We start from the raw sequence: 22592 nt of genomic DNA on the forward strand, positions 1-22592 counted from the left end.
GTTGCACAAAACCCATCAAAAATACATTACAAAGTACAGTTACACTCATAATAACTAACACCATCTAATACAAATTATTTCTTAAAAACATAGACATATATACAGTACATATACATGTCTAAATATGTATGTATATATATATATATATATATACTGTATATATATATATATATATATATATATATATATATAAATATACATATATATTTATTTATATATGTGTACATATGAATTTATGTATTTATATGTGTATATATGTATTTACAGACATATATACACATAATTACATATGTACACATAAACAGACATATATATATATATATTATATGTGTGTGCATTTGAACCCTTTGCAGTTAAGTAGATGAAAACATGAAAAATCATATTTATGCAATATTCATTTCTAATAAAGGTTTTAACTATGTATTTGCTGTATATATTTGTCATTCCAATGTTCTGCACATAGCAGAATATGTTTTATGTATTTATAAATAGGTATTCCTATATATATATATATATCTGTATAAATCCATACCTATATATAATCATCTATATATATATATATATATATATATAGGTATAGATAAATATGGTACAAAAAACATCAGATATATGTAGAAATAGTTATTTATGAATAAATAGAACATTTTCTTCTATATGAAGAACATTAGAATGTGAAATATAAATATTTTCATGTCGGGTTAGCGCACATGAGAATATGCGATCAGGTTTGAGCGAGAGTGGGGTGTTTTTTCCCCACTTTTTTTCACTATTGACTTCTATGGGGAACACTTGAATGCACAAACTATATTCTAACTTCGGCTTTTTGCGCTTGTCAGGTTAGCACCCGAGCAAAAACAGTTTACTTTTAACTCCTAATACGAGTGCAACCCAACGCGTGCAAAAAGCTCACTTCTAGCACTATTAACGCTTGAGCGGGAGCATTAATTAATGCTCCACTTGTAATATGGCCCATTAAATAATTTTACAGTACAGTCTACATTTAATCTAGCCCTTTAAGAAAGTGTAATAAACATTTTAAAAATAATTTTTGGGGCGGCAAATACATAGGCTGGAAGCATTCTAGAATGTTTACAATCAATTCAAATTTTTGTAATTGTAAATATAGAACTGTATTTATGAATAATTCAAAGAATATTTAGTGTTCTCTTATCCACCATCTTTAAAATGTTCGGTATCACTTACCTGCATGTTTGATGGTGAAATCTTTTTCCTTTAAGGAAACATTTATTTGGAGATTCTGTGCATTCACATGCACACTTTGCTATATTCAGTGGCTGATGTTTTGGGCATGTTTTCTTACACATGCACTGGCATTTTTCTTCATCATATTCTCTGTTGGGCCCACATGAAGTCTGAAGAAGTTTATTTTTACAAACACACTGGCATGATGTCCTATCTAATTCTTTATGTGGGCCACAGCTTGAAGGCAATAAACCTCCTTTACAGATGCATTGACAGGTTTCTTCATCAAGTTCTTTGTTTGGTCCACATATATCATGAAAGTCCTCTGCAGGTTCTAATAAAAAACAAGAAAAACTTAATATAGTGAAAAATGTTATCTGTATCTGAAATACATATTTTCTGTGGAAACAATGGTTTCTAGTAATTCAGTAATTGTGCAAGAGGGTTCATTTTTACATATTGTATCTTTTTTTCCACTTATCCCCTTGTAATGCCCCTTGTTTTCCTTCCTACTCTTCCTTTATGTGATTTATCAGTTATCTCCCTTCCTCCATGTTTACTAATCTTAATGCTAAGGGAGAGTAAACACTATTCTGCAGTTTTCCAATAGGTTAACCTATTAGAAATGTCTAAACAGATAAACACCTAATTTGCTGCCAAACTCCACCCACCTTTTCCTCATTTGAAGGAGCCAATCCAGAGTCTAGAGATGACAAGGTTTGCAACTGTCATTGTGTTAACAACATTTCTATTGTTTGGCTTCAGTGGAAAACATAAGATAACACACTCCAAATTAGGAAGATATATGTGCCAAGGTTAGGATTGTTAAACCTGTCATGTGTTCTATCTATGGTCCCAACCATTTTGATGTTAAGTTCTGGAACAAAATACAAACTAAAATAATTGATTTAGCGGGCTTGAATCTAATTATAGGAGGAGACTTTAACATAGTCCCTAACGTTCCTATAAATAGATTTAATTTAACAAAGGATAAACCCAATATTAACAATGTAAAAGAGAATCAAAAATATTTTTCTCACTTTTTAGTTCACTGGAAGTGGCAGACATTTGGAGATTAAAAAATCCAGACCAAAAAGGTTTTACTTGCATCTCAAAAGTACACAAAACCCATTCTAGAATTGATATATATTTAATAAATACAAAACTCTGTAATTCAGTCCAAGAAAGTACTATTCTACCGATTACTATATCAGATCATGCACCCATAAGTCTACAATTAACTAATAACTCTTGGCAGAGACCCTCCTTTTGGTTACCTAAATTCTTAGCTACTAGTATGCTTTTTAAAAAGTTTTTGAGAGAAAAATGGAGAGATTTCAAAACTAATAATGGAGATTCTCTAGACAATATTGGCTTATTTTTGGAGACCAGTAAAGCGGTTCTATAATGAGAAATAATTGCATACCTGTTAAAGTTTAATAAGAAAAAAAGGAAAATACAAGAAACGCAATTAATAAATATTTACAAGATTATAAAAATATAAAACTGCTATAAATATAAGAAAAATCTTCCCAGAATGATTTAAGGATTAAGGTGACATTTTATAGATTTGGAAGTAACACTAGTAAATGATTAGAAAATCTAGTAAGAGCAGAAAAAAAGAAACCATATAATATCAATTATACATGAAGGAAAAATCCTTACTACTACAAAAGAAATCAGATAAATTTGTGTTTTATTACTCAGAATTATATGGGTCTAAACAAGTGAATCTGGGAAACAAAAGCACATTTTGGCAAAAAAAAACAACAATCCCACAGATTACCCCAGATGCGTTAGAATTTAATAAACCCTTTAGAAGAAAAATAAATTACCAAAATATTAATAATCTAGTGTTAAATAAATCTCTGGGTCTTGATCTTCTCCATGTGAAATTACATAAAGTACTGCAGGAAGAAGTTATCCCAATTTTGCATAGATTATTTAATCTATATTTCCTAGACCAAAAAAATTAATATTTCATTTTCACCTAGATTTTCAATAGACTCAATTATTACACTTAGATCTAAGTCAGAAAAAGCTAGCACAGATGTTACTGCATACAGACCAATCTCAATTCTGAAAATAGATTATAAAATTGTGGCAAGCGTTGTATCTAAGAGACTTCAAAATGTTCTTCCAGAAATTATTAACACAGATCAAACTGTCTTTATGAAGGGTCGTACAGTATCCATTAATATTCGTAAAGTGTTGAATGTCATTACCTTATTTTGGAATCAACAAAGCAAAAATGCCTATAAGAATAAAGAAGAAGCAATTTTAACACTTGATGCCGAAAAAGTGCTAGATTCAATCAATTGGGACCATTTATTCACAGCACTTTCAATTTTTGGTTTCAATTGTAATTTTGTTAATTATATAACATTTCTTTATAACTCACCAGCCTCAGCCTTATTCATAAACAAAGAAATATCATCTTATTTTAGGTTAGGCAGCGGAACACATCAAGGGTGTCCCCTATCACATTTCTTATTTAATATAGCAATAGAACATTTGGCAATTAAACTAAGAAAATAACTAAAAGGTATCAGAATTGGGGATTCGGAGGTGAAACTGACTCTGTATGCAGATGACATGCTGTTGACCTTTGAAGATTCTAGCAAAAGCCTACCAAAAGTTTTAGAAATTCTGAAAGATTTTGTATCTTTGTCTGGATTCAAAATTAATAGGAATAAATCAGAGATTTTATGATTCAACAAAAGTAACCAGTAATTTCTCTACACCTTTTAAGAGAGTGGGTAATGCATTTAAATATCTGAAAATAAAGATTTACAAATCTTTAGCAGACCTATTTGCACTGAATTATATTCCTATATTTTATAAATAGAGTAGTAGTTTGCTCCCCTTATCATTATCCGGTAAAATTAGTCTTTGCTAAAATGGTTATTCTTCCAAAACTTCTTTATTTGATGCAAAATATTTCAATTTCGAAATATACAACTGGATATGCTTAACCAAATTAGTGGTTGATAGGCTAACAGATAGTGATTTCTATTCCTTGAGTAGTTTATAATATAACCTAACAAAACCATTTTCACTTCAGGCCTTAATTCATGTAGAATATTCTAAACTTCTGAAACAAATCAAACAAATAATGTGTGTAGAAATAGTTAGTTCCCTTATTCTTGAATGGCAAAAAAAACAACCTTGGGGGCCGAATAACCAACATCCGAATGGAGCTTGATGCCCCAGTTTCCGCGCGAGCCTTCAGGCTCCCCGGAAACAGCAGTTATGAAGCAGCAGTCTAAAGAACGCTGCTCCATAACTTGTCCGCCTACGATCGGGCTGATTGACACCCCCTGCTAGAGGCTGATTGGCCGCGAATCTGCAGGGGGAGGCATTGCACAAGTAGTTCACAAGAACTGCTTGTGCAAAGAAAAAATGCTGACAGCTTATGCAGTCTGCATTTATCCTTATGAGGCGGACATGATACGCTACATCGTATCATGTCGCCTCGCACTTTAATAAATTGGCCCCTTGTTCTCATGCTGTTTCTCACAGCGAAGGGGGGTAAGTGGAGCAATTTGCTGCATAAACACATAAATATATATATGTAGGCTCGCCAGAAACACCAGTTATGAAGCAGCTCTGCTCTGATGAGGCGGACAGGAATTGCCGGAATTCAACCCGATCGAGTACGATCGGGTTGATTGACACCTCCCTGCTGGCGGTCTATTGGCCGCGAATCTGCAGGGGGCGGCTTTGCACCAGCAGTTCACAAGAGCTGCTGGTGCAATGCTGAATACGGAGAGCGTATTGTTCTCCGCATTAAGAGATGTCTGTCGGACCTGATCCGCACTGTTGGATCAGGTCCGACAGACATATGATAAATAGGCCACAATGTATTAAACCAAAATAATAAATCTTTTTTTTTTTATTTTAATTATATAATGTTGGAATCTCACCTAATTCTTCTGGATTTGAGTAAAGATCAAAATCATGCTGAATTATACATCTGCACATGTGATCATTCCATATGTAATTTCTTGGACATGTCTTGTTTGCTACTTGGCACCTGTAAAAAAGATGTTTGATAAATAAATACTGTACAACAATTTTTAGAATACTAGATAGACTGGAAAAATGAAAATCATTTTTTTGCTGCAATGTAAATTCTGACTTTTTAAGTAAATAATGAAAACAATGCTGATCAAAATAAATATTTTAAAATGGAAATTATTAAATTCATCACTTACTTCACAATTATTTACTGGAAAATGACATTGTGTAATTTAGATTACTCTTTTATATAAAGACCCAGAGAGAATGAGATTATAAAGAAGGTAAAACAATGGTTTGAGCGATAACTTAAAACTCTTTAAATAGGTTTAATAAACGAAAGTGCACTGTAAAACCAATATGCTTTTTTTTAATTTATTTTTTTTATTTAGTTTGATTTTTAACAATAATGGCATGTGAATTCCCTAATCCACTATAAACTATAATAACTACAGACGCTGGCAATTTTCTTAAATAATCTTGCAATTATATTAAATTGTAAGTTATTTAATTCAATTTAAGCTCTCCAAATTGTAACTGATTTAACTTAAAGGGACATAATACTGTAAAATGTTCTCCCTGTTAACATGTCCACAATGATTCATCATAGCAGCTGTTGGAATTTATTAAATTGTTTACAATACAAATACCTCCTTTACTTATATTTTTTCATTTGAAATAGGTAATTTTTCTTGTTAACCACCAACTATACATAAAAAAGAATGCTCTTGTATTCTCTAAAGAAAAGCTATGTAAACACAAATCAGTAGCACCCCAGTAGGGAAAGGGAGAGACAGGTTCATTCATTCACATATATACATATGTATATTAACCTTGGAGCCCTTTCCACTTAAATAAATGAAAACATGCACAATTTTTTTTTACTGTGTGTGTACTGTACATATTTTACATTCCAATGTTCTTTACACAAGCGAAAATGTTCTATTTATTTTTAAACAGATATTCCTATATAAATATATACATATATATGTAAAGATATATAATTTTACAAAAAAATTATCAGCTATATAAAAAGAACATTTTCCTCTATATGAAGAACATTGGAATGTAAAATATTCATAACTACCTTACCTTAGCGCAGTCTAGCGTTGTTGGGTTAGTGCGCAAGCTATACGTGTTAGTTTTTTTCAGTTTGCGCACTCAGTTGAAGTCTATGAGAAGAATAACTTAACAAGGTTGCAATGTCCAAATTCCTGAAGTTAGCGCACATCAGCTTTTGCTTGCTAACCTTTGAGCGGTGTTTGTGCGAAAACAATTTTACAGTACAGTGTACCTTTAATTGAAGGTTTTTAAAACAAACAAACAAAAAATGTAATATTATGTAATATTATGTAAAAAGCTTTTACTTGTATAGCATTGATTCAAGAGTTATTTGGAGATAAGTTTACTGTCCCTTTAAAGAACTATTTCAGAATGACACAATTTAGTCTAAGGAACAATAAATGTCAAAAGAGCTTTTCAACTATTAATTCATGAAAAATAACATAATTAGACATTAAAAATATATTGGACAATATGGAAAAAGTATCAATTTATTTATTAACCCCCATAAAACAGCAGCAACACATAATTTTTTTTTATTTAACCCCTTAATTACCACAGCACTTTTCCAATTTCTGTCCGTTTGGGACCAAGGCTATTTTTACATTTTTGCGGTGTTTGTGTTTAGTTGTAATTTTCCTCTTACTCATTTACTGTACCCACACATATTATATACCGTTTTTCTCGCCATTAAATGGACTTTCAAAAGATACCATTATTTTCATCATATCTTATAATTTACTATAAAAAATTTATAAAATATGAGGAAAAAATGGAAAAAAACACACTTTTTCTAACTTTGACCCCCAAAATCTGTTACACATCTACAACCACCAAAAAAAACCATGCTAAATAGTTTCTAAATTTTGTCCTGAGTTTATAAATACCCAATGTTTACATGTACTTTGCTTTTTTTGCAAGTTAAAGGGCCATAAATACAAGTAACACTTTGCTATTTCCAAACCACTTTTTTTCAAAATTAGCGCTAGTTACATTGGAGCACTGATATCTTTCAGGAATCCCTGAATATCTATTGACATGTATATATTTTTTTTTAGAAGACATCCCAAAGTATTGATCTAGGCCCATTTTGATATATTTTATGTCACCATTTCCCCGCCAAATGTGATCAAATAAAAAAAATTGTTCACTTTTTCACAAATTTTTTCACAAACTTTAGGTTTCTCACTGAAATTATTTACAAACATCTTATGCAATTATAGCATAAATGGTTGTAGATGCTTCTCTGGGATCCCCTTTGTTCAGAAATAGCAGACATATATGGCTTTGGCTTTGCTTTTTGGCTGCTAAATGCCACTGCGCATCACACGTGTATTATGCCCAGCAGTGAAGGGGTTAATTAGGGAGCATGTAGGGAGCTTCTAGGGTTAATTTTAGATTTAGTGTAGTAGACAACCCCAAGTATTGATCTAGGCCCATTTTGGTATATTTCATGCCACCATTTCACCGCCAAATGCGATTAAATAAAAAAAAAAAAACTCTAAATTTTTCACAATTTTAGGTTTCTCACTGACATTATTTACAAACAGCTTGTGCAATTATGGCACAAATGGTTGTAAATGATTCTCTGGGATCCCCTTTGTTCAGAAATAGCAGACATATATGACTTTGGCGTTGCTTTTTGGTAATTAGAAGGCCGCTAAATACTGCTGCGCATCACACGTGTATTATGGCTAGCAGAGAAGGGGTTAATTAGGTAGTTTGTAGGGAGCTTGCAGGGTTAATTTTAGCTTTAGTGTAGAGATCAGCCTCCCACCCACTGATCCCTCTCAAACAGCTCCCTTCCTTCCCCCACCGCACAATTGTCCCCGCCATCTTAAGTACTGGCAGAAAGTCTTTACATATGCTACTGTGTAGGATCCCCCCTTAGCCCCCAACCTCCCTGATCCCCCCCAAAACAGCTCTCTAACCCTCCCCCTCTGCCTTATTGGGGACCATCTTGGGTACTGGCAGCTGTCTGCCAGTACCTAGTTTGCAAAAAAAAATGTTTTTTTAAATTTTTTTGCCGTTTTTTCTGTAGTATAGCTTCCCCCACCACACAGACCAACCCCCACCACCTAACTGATGTTTTTTTTAAATATATTTTTCCCCCATTTTTTCATATTTGTACACTTTTTTTCTGTAGTGTAGCGGTTCCCACCCGCTCCCTCCCCATGCACGCACCCGCCGCCGCCCCCCCCGTGCACGTGCACGCCCCCGGCCAAACCCGCCGATCCGGCCCCCCTCCAGATCAGCAGGGCCATCGATGGCCGCCACCCGCCTCCCATACCGGCTCCCCCCACCAACGAAAATAGCCACCGATCTCCGGTGCAGAGGATGGCTAAAAAATGATGGCTAAAATTTTTTATTGCAGGATGCCTCGACATCGAGGCATCCTGCAATAACCGGAAAGCAGCTGGAAGTGATCAGGATCGCTTCCAGCTGCTTTCCAGACTGAGGACGTGCAGGGTACGTCCTTGGTCGTTAACTGACTTTCTTTTGAGGACGTACCCTGCACGTCCTTGGTTGTTAAGGGGTTAAACATACATAAAAGTAAAGATAGATAAATAAATACAATAGGTAACTTTTTTAGCTACACATTTAAAAGGACTTCACATTACTGAAATTTAAAATCTAAAGAAAACACGTTTCCATTCCCTACTGCCGATATGGCAGCAACCCATAAATAGACCCAGCATGCACAGCAGTGTGTCAGGAGTCACATGACAACTTTTGATAGGTTGGTAAATGGCTAAAGTGTGTATGTTAAAGGGACAGTCTACACAAAAATTGTTATTGTTTAAAAAGATAGATAACACCTGTACTACCTATTCCCCAGCTTTGCACAACCAAGATTGATATATTAATATACTTTATAACATTTAAACCTCTAAATGTCTGCCTGTTTCTAAGCCACTACAGATAGCCTCTTATCACATACTTTATTAGCTTTGAACAACAAGAGACTGATAATTCATGTGTGCCATATAAATAACATTGTGCTTATTCCTGTGGAGTTGTGCAGGACACAGCACTAACTGACTAAAATGTATGTCAATAGATAATAAATAAATAGCCATGTGATAATGGGGCTGTAAGAAGAACCTTAGAAACAAGACAACCACAGAGGTAAAAAGTATATTGATATAACCATGTTGGCTGTGCAAAACTGGGGAATGGGTAAAAAAAGCGATTATCTATCTTTTTAAACAATAACATTTTGAAGTAGACTGTCCCTTTAAGTGTATGGGGGTGACAGTTTACTTCTTTAAATGTACTTTCTATTTACAAAAGTATAAAGGAAAGCCTCTCTAAATACAATTAGTAACAGATCACATCAAGCAAGCCCTAAGGGCATTACCTGATTGTAACGAATACCTCAGATTTAGATGCTAATGGGTTAATTGTCTTTAGCTTATGTGCTAAAAACATTAGTTTTTTTACAAGAAATGTGTTGCTGTGTTTTCCCTTACATAAGCCAGAACCCTCATAAATAGTTTGTAAGATGCACAAGAGAGAACTTTATGGTTTAATTGGTCAGTTTATTGCCCCAACCTTTCAGCCCAGAGAATGATGGAACACAGTGGCTATATCCAGGAATAAACCTGAGGCCATTGACAGGACAACCAGCCCTGCAAATGAATATACTTTTATAAGTAATAATGCTTCAGAAAGATAAGGAATGCAACATATATGGTGTTTGGTATCAAAATACTTCTAATGACATCAAAAAGGGATTGCCTCACCTTCCTGGGAACAGGTTGTGGGTATCTTGAAATTTGTAAAGTCGATGGAATCATATGTTTCCCATATACATGATTCGGAGGACCTCCAGATTATGACCTGGGCATATGGCCCTGAGTAAACCTCTCCTGTAGACTACACTTACTTTTATACCTTCCATGCTATATACGTGGGCCTTACACCGTGTTACTCTATGATACTAAGAGTAACCACAATTAAATCCCTTTCCACCCCCTTTCTATACCACCTAGAGTGTAATCCTTCTTCCCTCCCCTAAATACCCCCCTTTTTTTTCTCTTCTCAGCGAGGTTCTAAATACCTTACTTCACATTTCAGCAAACAATGGTCGACCATCTATGTTAGTAAGAACAGGCATGGTATGCCCCCTTGCAATATATATATATAATACTAGCCCATTTAGATAACAAAGGACTGTGTCTCTTAGCAAACCTTCCAGTGGGTGCATATATCTTGTTAAATGTGGTATATTGATAATGCCATACTGTTTAATGTTGTTACTTATATACCTGTTCACACTGATATTTTTCTTTGTTCTATATTGTCAATTACCTGAAAAATAAAAAAATATTTATAAAAAAAGGGGGATTGCCTATCTGTGTGTAGAAGTTATAAGATGTTAGATAATTTCAGCCAAAGACGGTATAAAATTTTGTGTCTAACAATACAAGTTGTTCATTCTACATGGAAGGCTGTTACAGCATGAGTGGCCATCTTTTCTTGCCAATATCCCTGGCACAGACTACTAAAGCTCGTAAAGTATTAGGTCTGTTATTTTTCCTCTTTATTTTAAAAACTGTTTGCTTGTGTATAATTCTATTTGTTAACATATTTTTATTAATAATGCACTGTGCATATTTTTTGGCATAATAAATCATTCCTTTATTAAGCTTTTGCCTTTTTCTAATATTTGAACCACGTTACTGAAAGAGACTGGTAGTATTTATACTGTGATTTTAGGTTATTTTTTGCTAAATTGTATTCTGGGATTTCATTTGTTAGTCTGGGTCTTCCTTAAAATTTCCCATATAATAAATCTTAAGTGGTGGCAGCTTAGAGATAATTTAGTGTGGGTGGCATCAAACGGGAGTTTGGGCATTTTTTAAAAGTCTAGTACAGACTAGAGAGTGTTGTTAACCCTTGCACTCACTGAACTAAGTCACAGGCTTGTCTGGAGTGGCTAAACTGTGACAAATTGGTTAAAGTGAAAAGGGTCTGTTAACCCTTTCTGTGCCAAACAAGTGACTGGTACAGGGTTGGTTAACCCTGGTTGTCACAGTTAGTATAGACAACTGCTTAGGCAAAGGGTTCACAAATCTATACAAAGGGCAACAGCCATAGGAATATTGAGGAGACACTATTAAATTAGGAATTGTATCATGAATATAGATGTGTCTGTATTTTAAGAATAAAAGCATTATTTTATAATTAACAGACTTTTTTTATTTAATTTTGTTCAACCAAAGGTGTATTTTATTTAAAAGTGTTCATCAATCGTTTCTTGATATATTATCATTGCGGAAGTCTATCCACAAAGGTGCAATCTACAATTTAATGTGTGTGTTAATAAAGGTCTGTGAGGTGGGGGTGGAGCTTCACCGTGCTGGGACATGGCAGCAGAGTGAGAGAGCTCCGTTGCTGTCAGTCCTTCAGAGTAAATAGCTGGCAAGTTCAGTGGACAAAACTCAGCATGAAGATAGCTGGGGAGCTGTAGGACACATCTGGTCACCTAGCTGACCTCCACGGCAGGAGCAAGCTGCTTATACAAGGGGAAAGGTGTGGGGCTGTGAGAGAAGCCAGCGCCATCTTACCTCTCCCTGCTCGAGCTGACCACTACCAGAGGAGCAACCATATCGCATAAACAAGCCCAGCAGATAGCTCAAAGCAACACTGGATCAACTGATTGCTTCTTGTCAGCAAATGAGACAGGGGGAGTTACGGAAGCAGCAGTCCTGTCGGGCCTGGAGCCGTTACAACACGTAAGCTGAAGTACGCCACTAAAGGTATAGAGAAAGGCAGTCCAAGGGGATCTCCCATCCACAGGCAAAACAAAGGTAATCACGAAGGTGGCATTGAGGGGTTAGTCTCTAATGAAACGCACTCTTGCATAAACGGCCCAGCCTTGCCAGATTGAAAGCGCAACGGACACCCACATAGGTGAATATAATACTCACTGGCAGTGAATGTGAATTCTTACAGGGATAAGAAGGGCTGCAAAGAAAGAGTCACAAAGGTCAATAAACTTTTACCTATAATACACGCAGCATACTTGTGTATCTTGTATCCCCAGCGAAGACAAATCTTAGAGACAGCACCTCATTTTCATAAAGCCCTCTTTTGGGCTACAGCAGTTGTTATGTCTGCCAAAAATGGAAATAAGCCAGAAAAACAAAATAAAAACCCATCTCTAGCCCCTTCGGTCTCCACTTTTTTTCATACACATGATTTCCCTAATCCAGATATGCCTCAGACACAGGAGGCTCGCTCCTTTGATGCATCTTCAGATGTAGCTGGACACCAGAGGGACTCTCTGATTTCCATCCAAACTCAGATAGCAAGTTTGCCCTCCAAAAAAGGCACTTAAATCTTTTATAAAAGAGGAAATAAGGGATTTAAAAAAAGACCTGAACGAAATGGGCTCCAGAATAGAGTAGCTTGAGGATGGTCAAGACAATTTAAACAACCTAGTTAGCTCTAACACCCAGCAACTGTCTATCCAGGAATCCATGATCCAAACATTGCAAGATAAAGTAGAAAACCTGGATAACAGGGGGAGGCGGAACAATTTAAGAATCAGGGGTATCCCAGAGGAGATACCGCAAGAACATCTAAAATCCTATGTCAAAGATCTATTCTAATACCTGATGCCCAGAGCTGCCCCGCTTGCAAATGAGGATATTGAAAGGATTCACAGAGCTCTGAGGCCCCCTTATAAACCTCCTGCACTGCCTAGGGATGTTATACAATGATTGCTAAAGTTTACCATGAGAGAGGAGATCTGGTAGGCGGCCAGGACCAGGCAAACTATTTCTTTTCAAGATCACTCTCTGCAGATATTTCAGGACTTATGCCCTCAAAGCATACAAAGGCGAAGGGAGGTGCACTTTATAACCAAAAGCTCCAAGAAAACAACATCAGATACTGGGGCTTCCCATTTAGTATCAATCACAATGGAACCCAAATAATCTACAAAAACTTCAATGACCTGGACTCCTTGACCAAGAAGCCTAACATCACCTTTGACCCACCATCAGAGAGAGTTATAGACTCTCAGTCACCACAAGTGGATCAATGCAGAGACAGACCTAAGGACCATCGAAGAGACTCAAAACGGTTCCAGCACCCTCTCCAACAGATACTTGAGTTACACAGACAAGAGGTTTCCCCTGGACTATGAGCAATTCGAAGGATGTGGTATGACTACTCAACACCACATCATTTATAGAATGTTTAATGTTGTGTTCACTTATTTTCTTGTTAAAGTTGGAAATTCACAACACAAAAGAGACCAGCTTAATTTATTTCTTGGAACTGAGACTAAACGTAAAGCACTATTCCTCAAAAAAACATATTACGAGCGCCTGTCATGGATAGGTAGGATTAACACCATCAAAATGAATGCCTTCCCCAGACTATAGTATATTTTGCAGATTCTCCCAATTCCTCTCCCACCTAAATACACATCTCAGATCCAACAGATATTCCACTCTTTCATTTGGAAAGGCAAGCAACCTAGAATTAATAGAATAACTATGATGTGCTCCAGAGAACAAGGAGGAATGGGAGTCCCTAACATAGACTCATACAGAACAGCAGTTTTTATTCAGCGCATTCTAGATTGGAAGATATATAGGACACAAAAGCGATGGATAGAGCTAGAGGAAAATTTAAACTTAGGTATAAAGTTGTCTGCAGTGTGCTGGCATCCTAACTTCAAATCTATAGTTAAAATGTCATTAATCCTATAACCAGATAAATTATTCAGCATTGGAGTGTAGCAAACAGACAAAATCCATATATCTCATCGAGTCCCTCCCCCCTATACTCCTTGATTGATAACAGTGAATTTTCTATGGTAGACTTAGGAAAGTTCACCGACCCGTATAACGACATCACAGACCTAGACATCCACCAGATAACTAACAATGACTGCCTACAGTCTCAAGCGCAATTGCAAGAACAAGGGTTTACATGGTCTCAAAATTGGTTTAATTACAGACGTGTACACCACTACATAATGACACACAAATACAGCAAGAATATGCTAAGGCCCCTTACAACTTTAGAGAAATTATTTTCATCCAGCCAACCCAAGAAGCACACTCTATCTAGGATACATGCCATTTTAACACAACCTCCTCCGGTCAACCTTCCCACCTCTATAGAATCCTGGGAAAGCGAGTTGTGAATTATAATATTGCCCCACACAGCAATGAATATATTTAAAAAAACAAAATCGTCCTCATCCTCGGCCTACATAGATGAGTTAAATTATAAGATACTTCATAAATGGTATCTCACTCCAAAACGTCTACATAGACTTTATCCTACAGCCACCAATAGATGTTGGAGATGCGGACATGTGGGTAGCGGAATAGGACATATGTAGTTGTGGTGTAAAGGGGTAAACAAGCTATGGAGGGATAGTGTGGGGGAAATTATAAATGCCTTTGACATTGTCATTCCCTTAGACCCTCTAACTTTCCTACTTAATACATTTTTAAAACTCCCCTCCAAAGCATACCAAATATTATTCTGAATAATGATAAATAGCGTAAAATCCATTATAGCCAAGCACTGGAACTCATGTGCTCCCCCCACCTTACACATGTGGAGAGGTAGGGTCTCAGAGTTAATGGAGCTCGAGGAATACAGATCTTATAAAAATAACATGAGCGATTCCTATATTGCCGCCCAGGCTATCTGGGAACAGTACCTAGTCAAGTGACGGGAGCAATTAGATGCACTGCCCTGATTTTGTTTAAACATACAACAATAGATAGTCCTTAGTACGCTGTTCCCTGTAAGAAAGGAAAATATTTAAGTATTATAGGCCGACATATAACTATTTCTACTGTTTTGCAGCAATAATATAACAATATGCAACCTTCACGTGATTTGATGTTAAAACTTATTCTGATATTATAAAACTTAAGAATTATTTTTGCTTTGATGGAAAGCTATTCATGATTCAATTAAGCCTGTTGTTTCTGTATTATTTGAATGTAACATGTAATTCATATGCTCTTTTCTCAATAAAAGAGTTTGGGATAAAGGTGTGCTTGCTCTCAAAAAATAAAATTGGTTTCCTTAGACTGTAAAAGAAGTATGAGTTTAAACAACTTCCCATACAACTATAAAACATTGACTCATTCATAAATTAAGTTTAGGCCTTTAAAGCCAGCTTGTAAACAAATAGAGCAGCCAGCACACAGATTAAACCCAGCTACATGTATTACATTAAAATACAATAATATTATTATATTTATATAAACCCAGATAAGGGTTAAACACATAGTAAAAACCAAGTGCCTACAATGGAGCATATAGATAAATGCCACTTATGATTGGCTCATGGAAGCAGAACATTTTTTAATGTATAATGTTTTTACTAGAATTAACCATTTCATAGAGCAAAATTTACATTCAATTTTTGCTTTTTATAGACTTCTATAAACTATACAAAGTAAAGCAACATTAAAATGTTAGATTAAATAATTAAATTACATGCACCAGTTAAATGTCTATACACATCATTTAAATCTAGGGCGGAAAGTAGGCCTTAGATTGCTATGATCAAAGCTATGAGCTCACAGACTTTGAAAATAACAGTCCCCATGTAATTATTAAGAAAGTGGTCTGAACCTCAAATTACCTCCAAACTGCTTCCTATAGAAATGAACAGAACACAATGGAATGTCGCATCTCATAGGGGTCTGTGAGAAGGATTTCCAGGTGTCCAGTATTCTTTCTTTTTTTAAGTCTGGCTGCATTTTAAAGGCCTCCTATGTCTCTGTGTGTTACAAACAAAGCCCAGAAAGAAGTGTCACTGCACGTGAACTACTCTGTTTTACTGGCAGCCAAGAATAGTAAAAACAAAATCACTGTCATATGTTGTTTTAACCTTTACTCATGGGATGTTAAAATAACACTCTGTGTTACACCTACCAACTGGGATAACATTTCTGTTGTGTGTGTGCTAATGGCAGTCAAATAAACATTAAAGGGACACTCAGGTTAAATTACATTTTCATGATTCAGATACAGAATGTAATTTTAAGCAACTTTCCAATTTACTGCCATTAAAAATTTTTTTTTTTATATATTCACAATTTTTGAGTCACTAGATCCTACTGAGCATGTGCAAGAATTCACAGACTATACGTATATGCATTTGTGATTGGCTGATTGCTATCACATGGTACAAGGGGAGGGGAAACATACATAACTTTGAAATTTGTTATAAAAAAAGCTGCTACTCATTTGAAGTTCAGACTAAGTGCTATTGCATTGTCTTGTTATCTTGCATTTGTTGATTATGCAAATCTAATGTGTTGACTGGTCCTTTAAAGGGATACAAAACCCAAATTTGTCTTTTGTGATTCAGATAGAGCATGCAATTTTAAGTAACGTTATCATTCACTCTTGTTATCAATTTTTCTTCATTTTCTTGCTATCTTTATTTGAAAAAGCAGGAATGCATGCATAGGAGCGAGCCCATTTTTTGTTCAGCATCTGGGTAGCAACTGCTGCTTGGTGGCTAAATGTAGGCACTAATCAGAAAGCGCTAAACAGGTACTGAACCAAAAATGGGCCGGCTCCTTTGCTTACATTCCTGCTTTTTCAAATAAAGATAGCAAGTGAACAAAGAAAAATTGATAACAAGAGTGAATGATAACGTTACTTAAAATTGCATGCTCTATCTGAATCATGAAAGAAAAAAAAACAGAATTTATGCTGAAAAATTACTTTCTCCAACGGTGTGTCCGGTCCACGGCATCATCCATAACTTGTGGGAATATCTCTTCCCCAACAGGAAATGGCAAAAAGTACAGCAAAAGCTGTCCATATAGTCCCTCCTAGGCTCCGCCCACCCCAGTCATTCGACCGACGGACAGGAGAAAAACAGGAGAAACTATAGGGTGCCGTGGTGACTGTAGTTAAAGAAATAAATTCATCAAACCTGATTAAAAAACCAGGGCGGGCCGTGGACCGGACACACCGTTGGAGAAAGTAATTTATCAGGTAAGCATAAATTCTGTTTTCTCCAACATTGGTGTGTCCGGTCCACGGCGTCATCCATAACTTGTGGGAACCAATACCAAAGCTTTAGGACACGGATGAAGGGAGGGAGCCAATCAGGTTACCTAAACAGAAGGCACCACGGCTTGCAAAACCTTTCTCCCAAAAATAGCTTCCGAAGAAGCAAAAGTATCAAATTTGTAGAATTTGGCAAAAGTGTGCAGGGAAGACCAAGTCGCTGCCTTACATATCTGATCAACAGAAACCTCGTTCTTGAAGGCCCATGTGGAAGCCACAGCCCTAGTAGAGTGAGCTGTGATTTTTTCAGGAGGCTGCCGTCCGGCAGTCTCGTAAGCCAATCAGATGATGCTTTTAAGCCAAAAGGAAAGAGAGGTAGAAGTAGCTTTTTGACCTCTCCTTTTACCAGAATAGACGACAAACAGAGAAGATGTTTGTCTGAAATCTTTTGTAGCTTCTAAATAGAATTTTAAAGCATGGACTACATCCAAATTGTGTAACAAACGTTCCTTCTTTGAAACTGGATTCGGACACAAAGAAGGCACAACTATCTCCTGGTTAATATTCTTGTTGGAAACAACTTTTGGAAGAAAACCAGGCTTAGTACGCAAAGCAACCTTATCTGAATGGAACACCAGATAGGGCGGAGTACACTTCAGAGTAGATAACTCAGAAACTCTTCTAGCAGAAGAAATAGCAACTAAAAACAAAACTTTCCAAGATAACAACTTAATATCTATGGAATGTAAAGGTTCAAATGGAACCCCTTGGAGAACTGAAAGAACAAGATTTAGACTCCAGGGAGGAGTCAAAGGTCTGTAAACAGGCTTGATCCTAACCAAAGCCTGAACAAATGCTTGAACATCTGGCACAGCTGCCAGTCGTTTGTGTAACAAGACAGATAAAGCAGAAATCTGTCCCTTTAGAGAACTCGCTGATAATCCCTTATCCAAACCTTCTTGGAGAAAGGAAAGGATCTTAGGAATTTTGATCTTACTCCATGAGAATCCCTTGGATTCACACCAACAGATATATCTTTTCCATATTTTATGGTAAATTTTTCTAGTTACAGGTTTTCTGGCTTGTACCAGAGTATCTATCACAGAATCCGAAAACCCACGCTTAGATAGAATCAAGTGTTCAATTTCCAAGCCGTCAGCTGGAGAGAGACTAGATTTGGATGTTCGAATGGACCCTGTACAAGAAGATCCTGTCTCAAAGGTAGCTTCCATGGTGGAGCCGATGACATATTCATCAGGTCTGCAAACCAAGTCCTGCGTGGCCACGCAGGAGCTATCAAAATCACAGAGGCCCTCTCTTGTTTGATCCTGGCTACCAGCCTGGGAATGAGAGGGAACGGTGGAAACACATAAGCTAGGTTGAAGGTCCAAGGAGCTACTAATGCATCCACTAGAGTCGCCTTGGGATCCCTGGATCTGGACCCGTAGCAAGGAACCTTGAAGTTCTGACGAGACGCCATCAGATCCATGTCTGGAAAGCCCCATAATTGAGTTAACTGGGCAAATATCTCCGGATGGAGTTCCCACTCCCCCGGATGGAATGTCTGACGACTCAGATAATCCGCCTCCCAGTTATCCACTCCTGGGATGTGGATCGCAGATAGATGGCAGGAGTGATCCTCCGCCCATTTTATGATCTTGGTCACTTCTCTCATCGCCAGGGAACTCCTTGTTCCCCCCTGATGGTTGATGTAAGCAACAGTCGTCATGTTGTCTGATTGAAATCTTATGAATCTGGCCTTTGCTAGTTGAGGCCAAGCTCTGAGAGTATTGAATATCGCTCTCAGTTCCAGAATATTTATCGGGAGAAGAGACTCTTCCCGAGACCATAGACCCTGAGCTTTCAGGGAGTCCCAGACCGCGCCCCAGCCCACTAGACTGGCGTCGGTCGTGACGATGACCCACTCTGGTCTGCGGAAGCTCATTCCCTGGGACAGGTGATCCTGGGTTAGCCACCAACGGAGTGAGTCTCTGGTCTTCTGATCTACTTGAATCACTGGAGACAAGTCCGTATAATCCCCATTCCACTGTTTCAGCATGCACAGTTGTAATGGTCTTAGATGAATTCGCGCAAAAGGAACTATGTCCATTGCAGCAACCATCAACCCTACTACTTCCATGCACTGAGCTATGGAAGGTCATGGAACAGAATGAAGAACTTGACAAGCATTTAGAAGTTTTGACTTTCTGACATCTGTCAGGAAAATCTTAATTTCTAAGGAATCTATTATTGTCCCCAAGAAAGGAACTCTTGTCGACGGAGACAGGGAACTTTTGTCTATGTTCACTTTCCATCCGTGAGATCTGAGAAAGGCCAGAACGATGTCTGTGTGAGCCTTTGCCTTTGAAAGAGACGACGCTTGTATCAGAATGTCGTCCAAGTAAGGTGCCACTGCAATGCCCCTTGGTCTTAGAACCGCTAGAAGGGACCCGAGTACCTTTGTGAAAATCCTTGGAGCAGTGGCTAGCCCGAATGGGAGAGCCACAAACTGGTAATGTTTGTCCAGAAAGGCGAACCTTAGGAACTGATGATGATCTTTGTGGATAGGAATATGTAGATACGCATCCTTTAGATCCACGGTAGTCATAAATTGACCCTCCTGGATTGTAGGTAAAATCGTTCGAATGGTTTCCATTTTGAACGATGGCACTCTGAGAAATTTGTTTAGGATCTTTAAATCCAGAATTGGTCTGAAAGTTCCCTCTTTTTTGGGAACTACAAACAGATTTGAGTAAAACAGCATTCCTTGTTCCATGGTTGGAACTGGGTGTATCACTCCCATTTTTAACAGGTCTTCTACACAATGTACGAATGCCTGTCTCTTTATTTGGTTTGAAGATAAGCGAGACATGTGGAACCTTCCCCTTGGAGGTAGTTCCTTGAATTCCAGAAGATAACCCTGAGAAACTATTTCTAGTGCCCAGGGATCCTGAACATCTCTTGCCCAAGCCTGAGCGAAGAGAGAGAGTCTGCCCCCTACTAGATCCGGTCCCGGATCGAGGGCTACTCCTTCATGCTGTTTTGTTAGCAGCAGCAGGCTTATTGGCCTGCTTACCCTTGTTCCAGCCTTGCATCGGTTTCCAAGCTGGTTTGTTTTGCGAAGCATTACCCTCTTGTTTAGAGGTTTCAGAGTTGGAGGCCGGTCCGTTCCTGAAATTGCGAAAGGAACGAAAATTAGACTTATTCTTGGCTTTGAAAGGCCTATCTTGTGGGAGGGCGTGGCCCTTACCCCCAGTGATGTCTGAGATAATCTCTTTCAATTCTGGCCCAAAGAGAGTTTTACCCTTGAAGGGGATATTAAGCAATTTTGTCTTGGAAGATACATCCGCTGACCAAGACTTTAGCCAAAGCGCTCTGCGCGCCACAATTGCAAACCCTGAATTTTTCGCCGCTAATCTAGCTAACTGCAAAGCGGCATCTAAAATAAAAGAATTAGCCAACTTGAATGCGTGAACTCTGTCCATAACCTCCTCATACGGAGTCCCTCTACTGAGCGACTTTTCTAGTTCCTCGAACCAGAACCACGCTGCTGTAGTGACAGGAACAATGCACGAAAACATAATTTATGTAAGAACTTACCTGATAAATTCATTTCTTTCATATTAGCAAGAGTCCATGAGCTAGTGACGTATGGGATATACATTCCTACCAGGAGGGGCAAAGTTTCCCAAACCTCAAAATGCCTATAAATACACCCCTCACCACACCCACAAATCAGTTTAACGAAAAGCCAAGAAGTGGGGTGATAAGAAAAAAAGTGCGAAAGCATAAAAAAATAAGGAATTGGAATAATTGTGCTTTATACAAAAAAAATCAAAAACCACCACAAAAAGGGTGGGCCTCATGGACTCTTGCTAATATGAAAGAAATGAATTTATCAGGTAAGTTCTTACATAAATTATGTTTTCTTTCATGCAATTAGCAAGAGTCCATGAGCTAGTGACGTATGGGATAATGACTACCCAAGATGTGGATCTTTCCACGCAAGAGTCACTAGAGAGGGAGGGATAAAATAAAGACAGCCAATTCCTGCTGAAAATAATCCACACCCAAAATAAAGTTTAATGAAAACATAAGCAGAAGATTCAAACTGAAACCACTGCCTGAAGTACTTTTCTACCAAAAACTGCTTCAGAAGAAGAAAATACATCAAAATGGTAGAATTTAGTAAAAGTATGCAAAGAAGACCAAGTTGCTGCTTTGCAAATCTGATCAACCGAAGCTTCATTCCTAAACGCCCAGGAAGTAGAAACTGACCTAGTAGAATGAGCTGTAATCCTTTGAGGCGGAGTTTTACCCGACTCGACATAGGCATGATGAATTAAAGATTTCAACCAAGGTGCCAAAGAAATGGCAGAAGCTTTCTGACCTTTTCTGGAACCGGAAAAGATGACAAATAGACTAGAAGTCTTTCGGAAATAATATTTCAAAGCTCTAACAACATCCAAAGAATGCAACGATTTCTCCTTAGAATTCTTAGGATTAGGACATAATGAAGGAACCACAATTTCTCTACTAATGTTGTTGGAATTCACAACCTTAGGTAAAAATTCAAAAGAAGTTCGCAACACCGCCTTATCCTGGTGAAAAATCAGAAAAGGAGATTCACAAGAAAGAGCAGATAATTCAGAGACTCTTCTGGCAGAAGAGATGGCCAAAAGGAACAAAACTTTCCAAGAAAGTAATTTAATGTCCAATGAATGCATGGGTTCAAAAGGAGGAGCTTGAAGAGCCCCCAGAACCAAATTCAAACTCCAAGGAGGAGAAATAGACTTAATGACAGGTTTTATACGAACCAAAGCTTGTACAAAACAATAAATATCAGGAAGATTAGCAATCTTTCTGAGAAAAAGAACAGAAAGAGCAGAGATTTGTCCTTTCAAGGAACTTGCGGACAAACCTTTATCTAAACCATCCTGAAGAAACTGTAAAATTCTCGGAATTCTAAAAGAATGCCAGGAAAAATGATGAGAAAGACACCAAGAAATATAAGTCTTCCAGACTCTATAATATATCTCTCTAGATACAGATTTACGAGCCTGTAACATAGTATTAATCACAGAGTCAGAGAAACCTCTTTGACCAAGAATCAAGCGTTCAATCTCCATACCTTTAAATTTAAGGATTTGAGATCCTGATGGAAAAAAGGACCTTGCGACAGAAGGTCTGGTCTTAACGGAAGAGTCCACGGTCGGCAAGAGGCCATCCGGACAAGATCCGCATACCAAAACCTGTGAGGCCATGCTGGAGCTACCAGCAGAACA

The 22592-nt window shown here is 37.4% G+C and overlaps 1 protein-coding gene across 1 annotated transcript in view; it reads right to left on the reverse strand.

The window, feature by feature from the left end:
• VEGFC (vascular endothelial growth factor C) overlaps positions 1 to 22592 on the reverse strand; it is a 357502-nt gene that overhangs the window by 1903 nt on the left and 333007 nt on the right. The window contains exons 5-6 of the mRNA XM_053703855.1: positions 5130 to 5239; positions 1204 to 1537 (exon numbers count right to left, since the gene is read on the reverse strand). Coding sequence (XP_053559830.1) covers positions 1204 to 1537; positions 5130 to 5239 — 444 coding nt within the window. The remainder of the gene's footprint in view (positions 1 to 1203; positions 1538 to 5129; positions 5240 to 22592) is intronic.

Source organism: Bombina bombina, chromosome 2, assembly GCF_027579735.1.
Source record: "Bombina bombina isolate aBomBom1 chromosome 2, aBomBom1.pri, whole genome shotgun sequence".
NCBI lineage: Eukaryota > Metazoa > Chordata > Amphibia > Anura > Bombinatoridae > Bombina > Bombina bombina.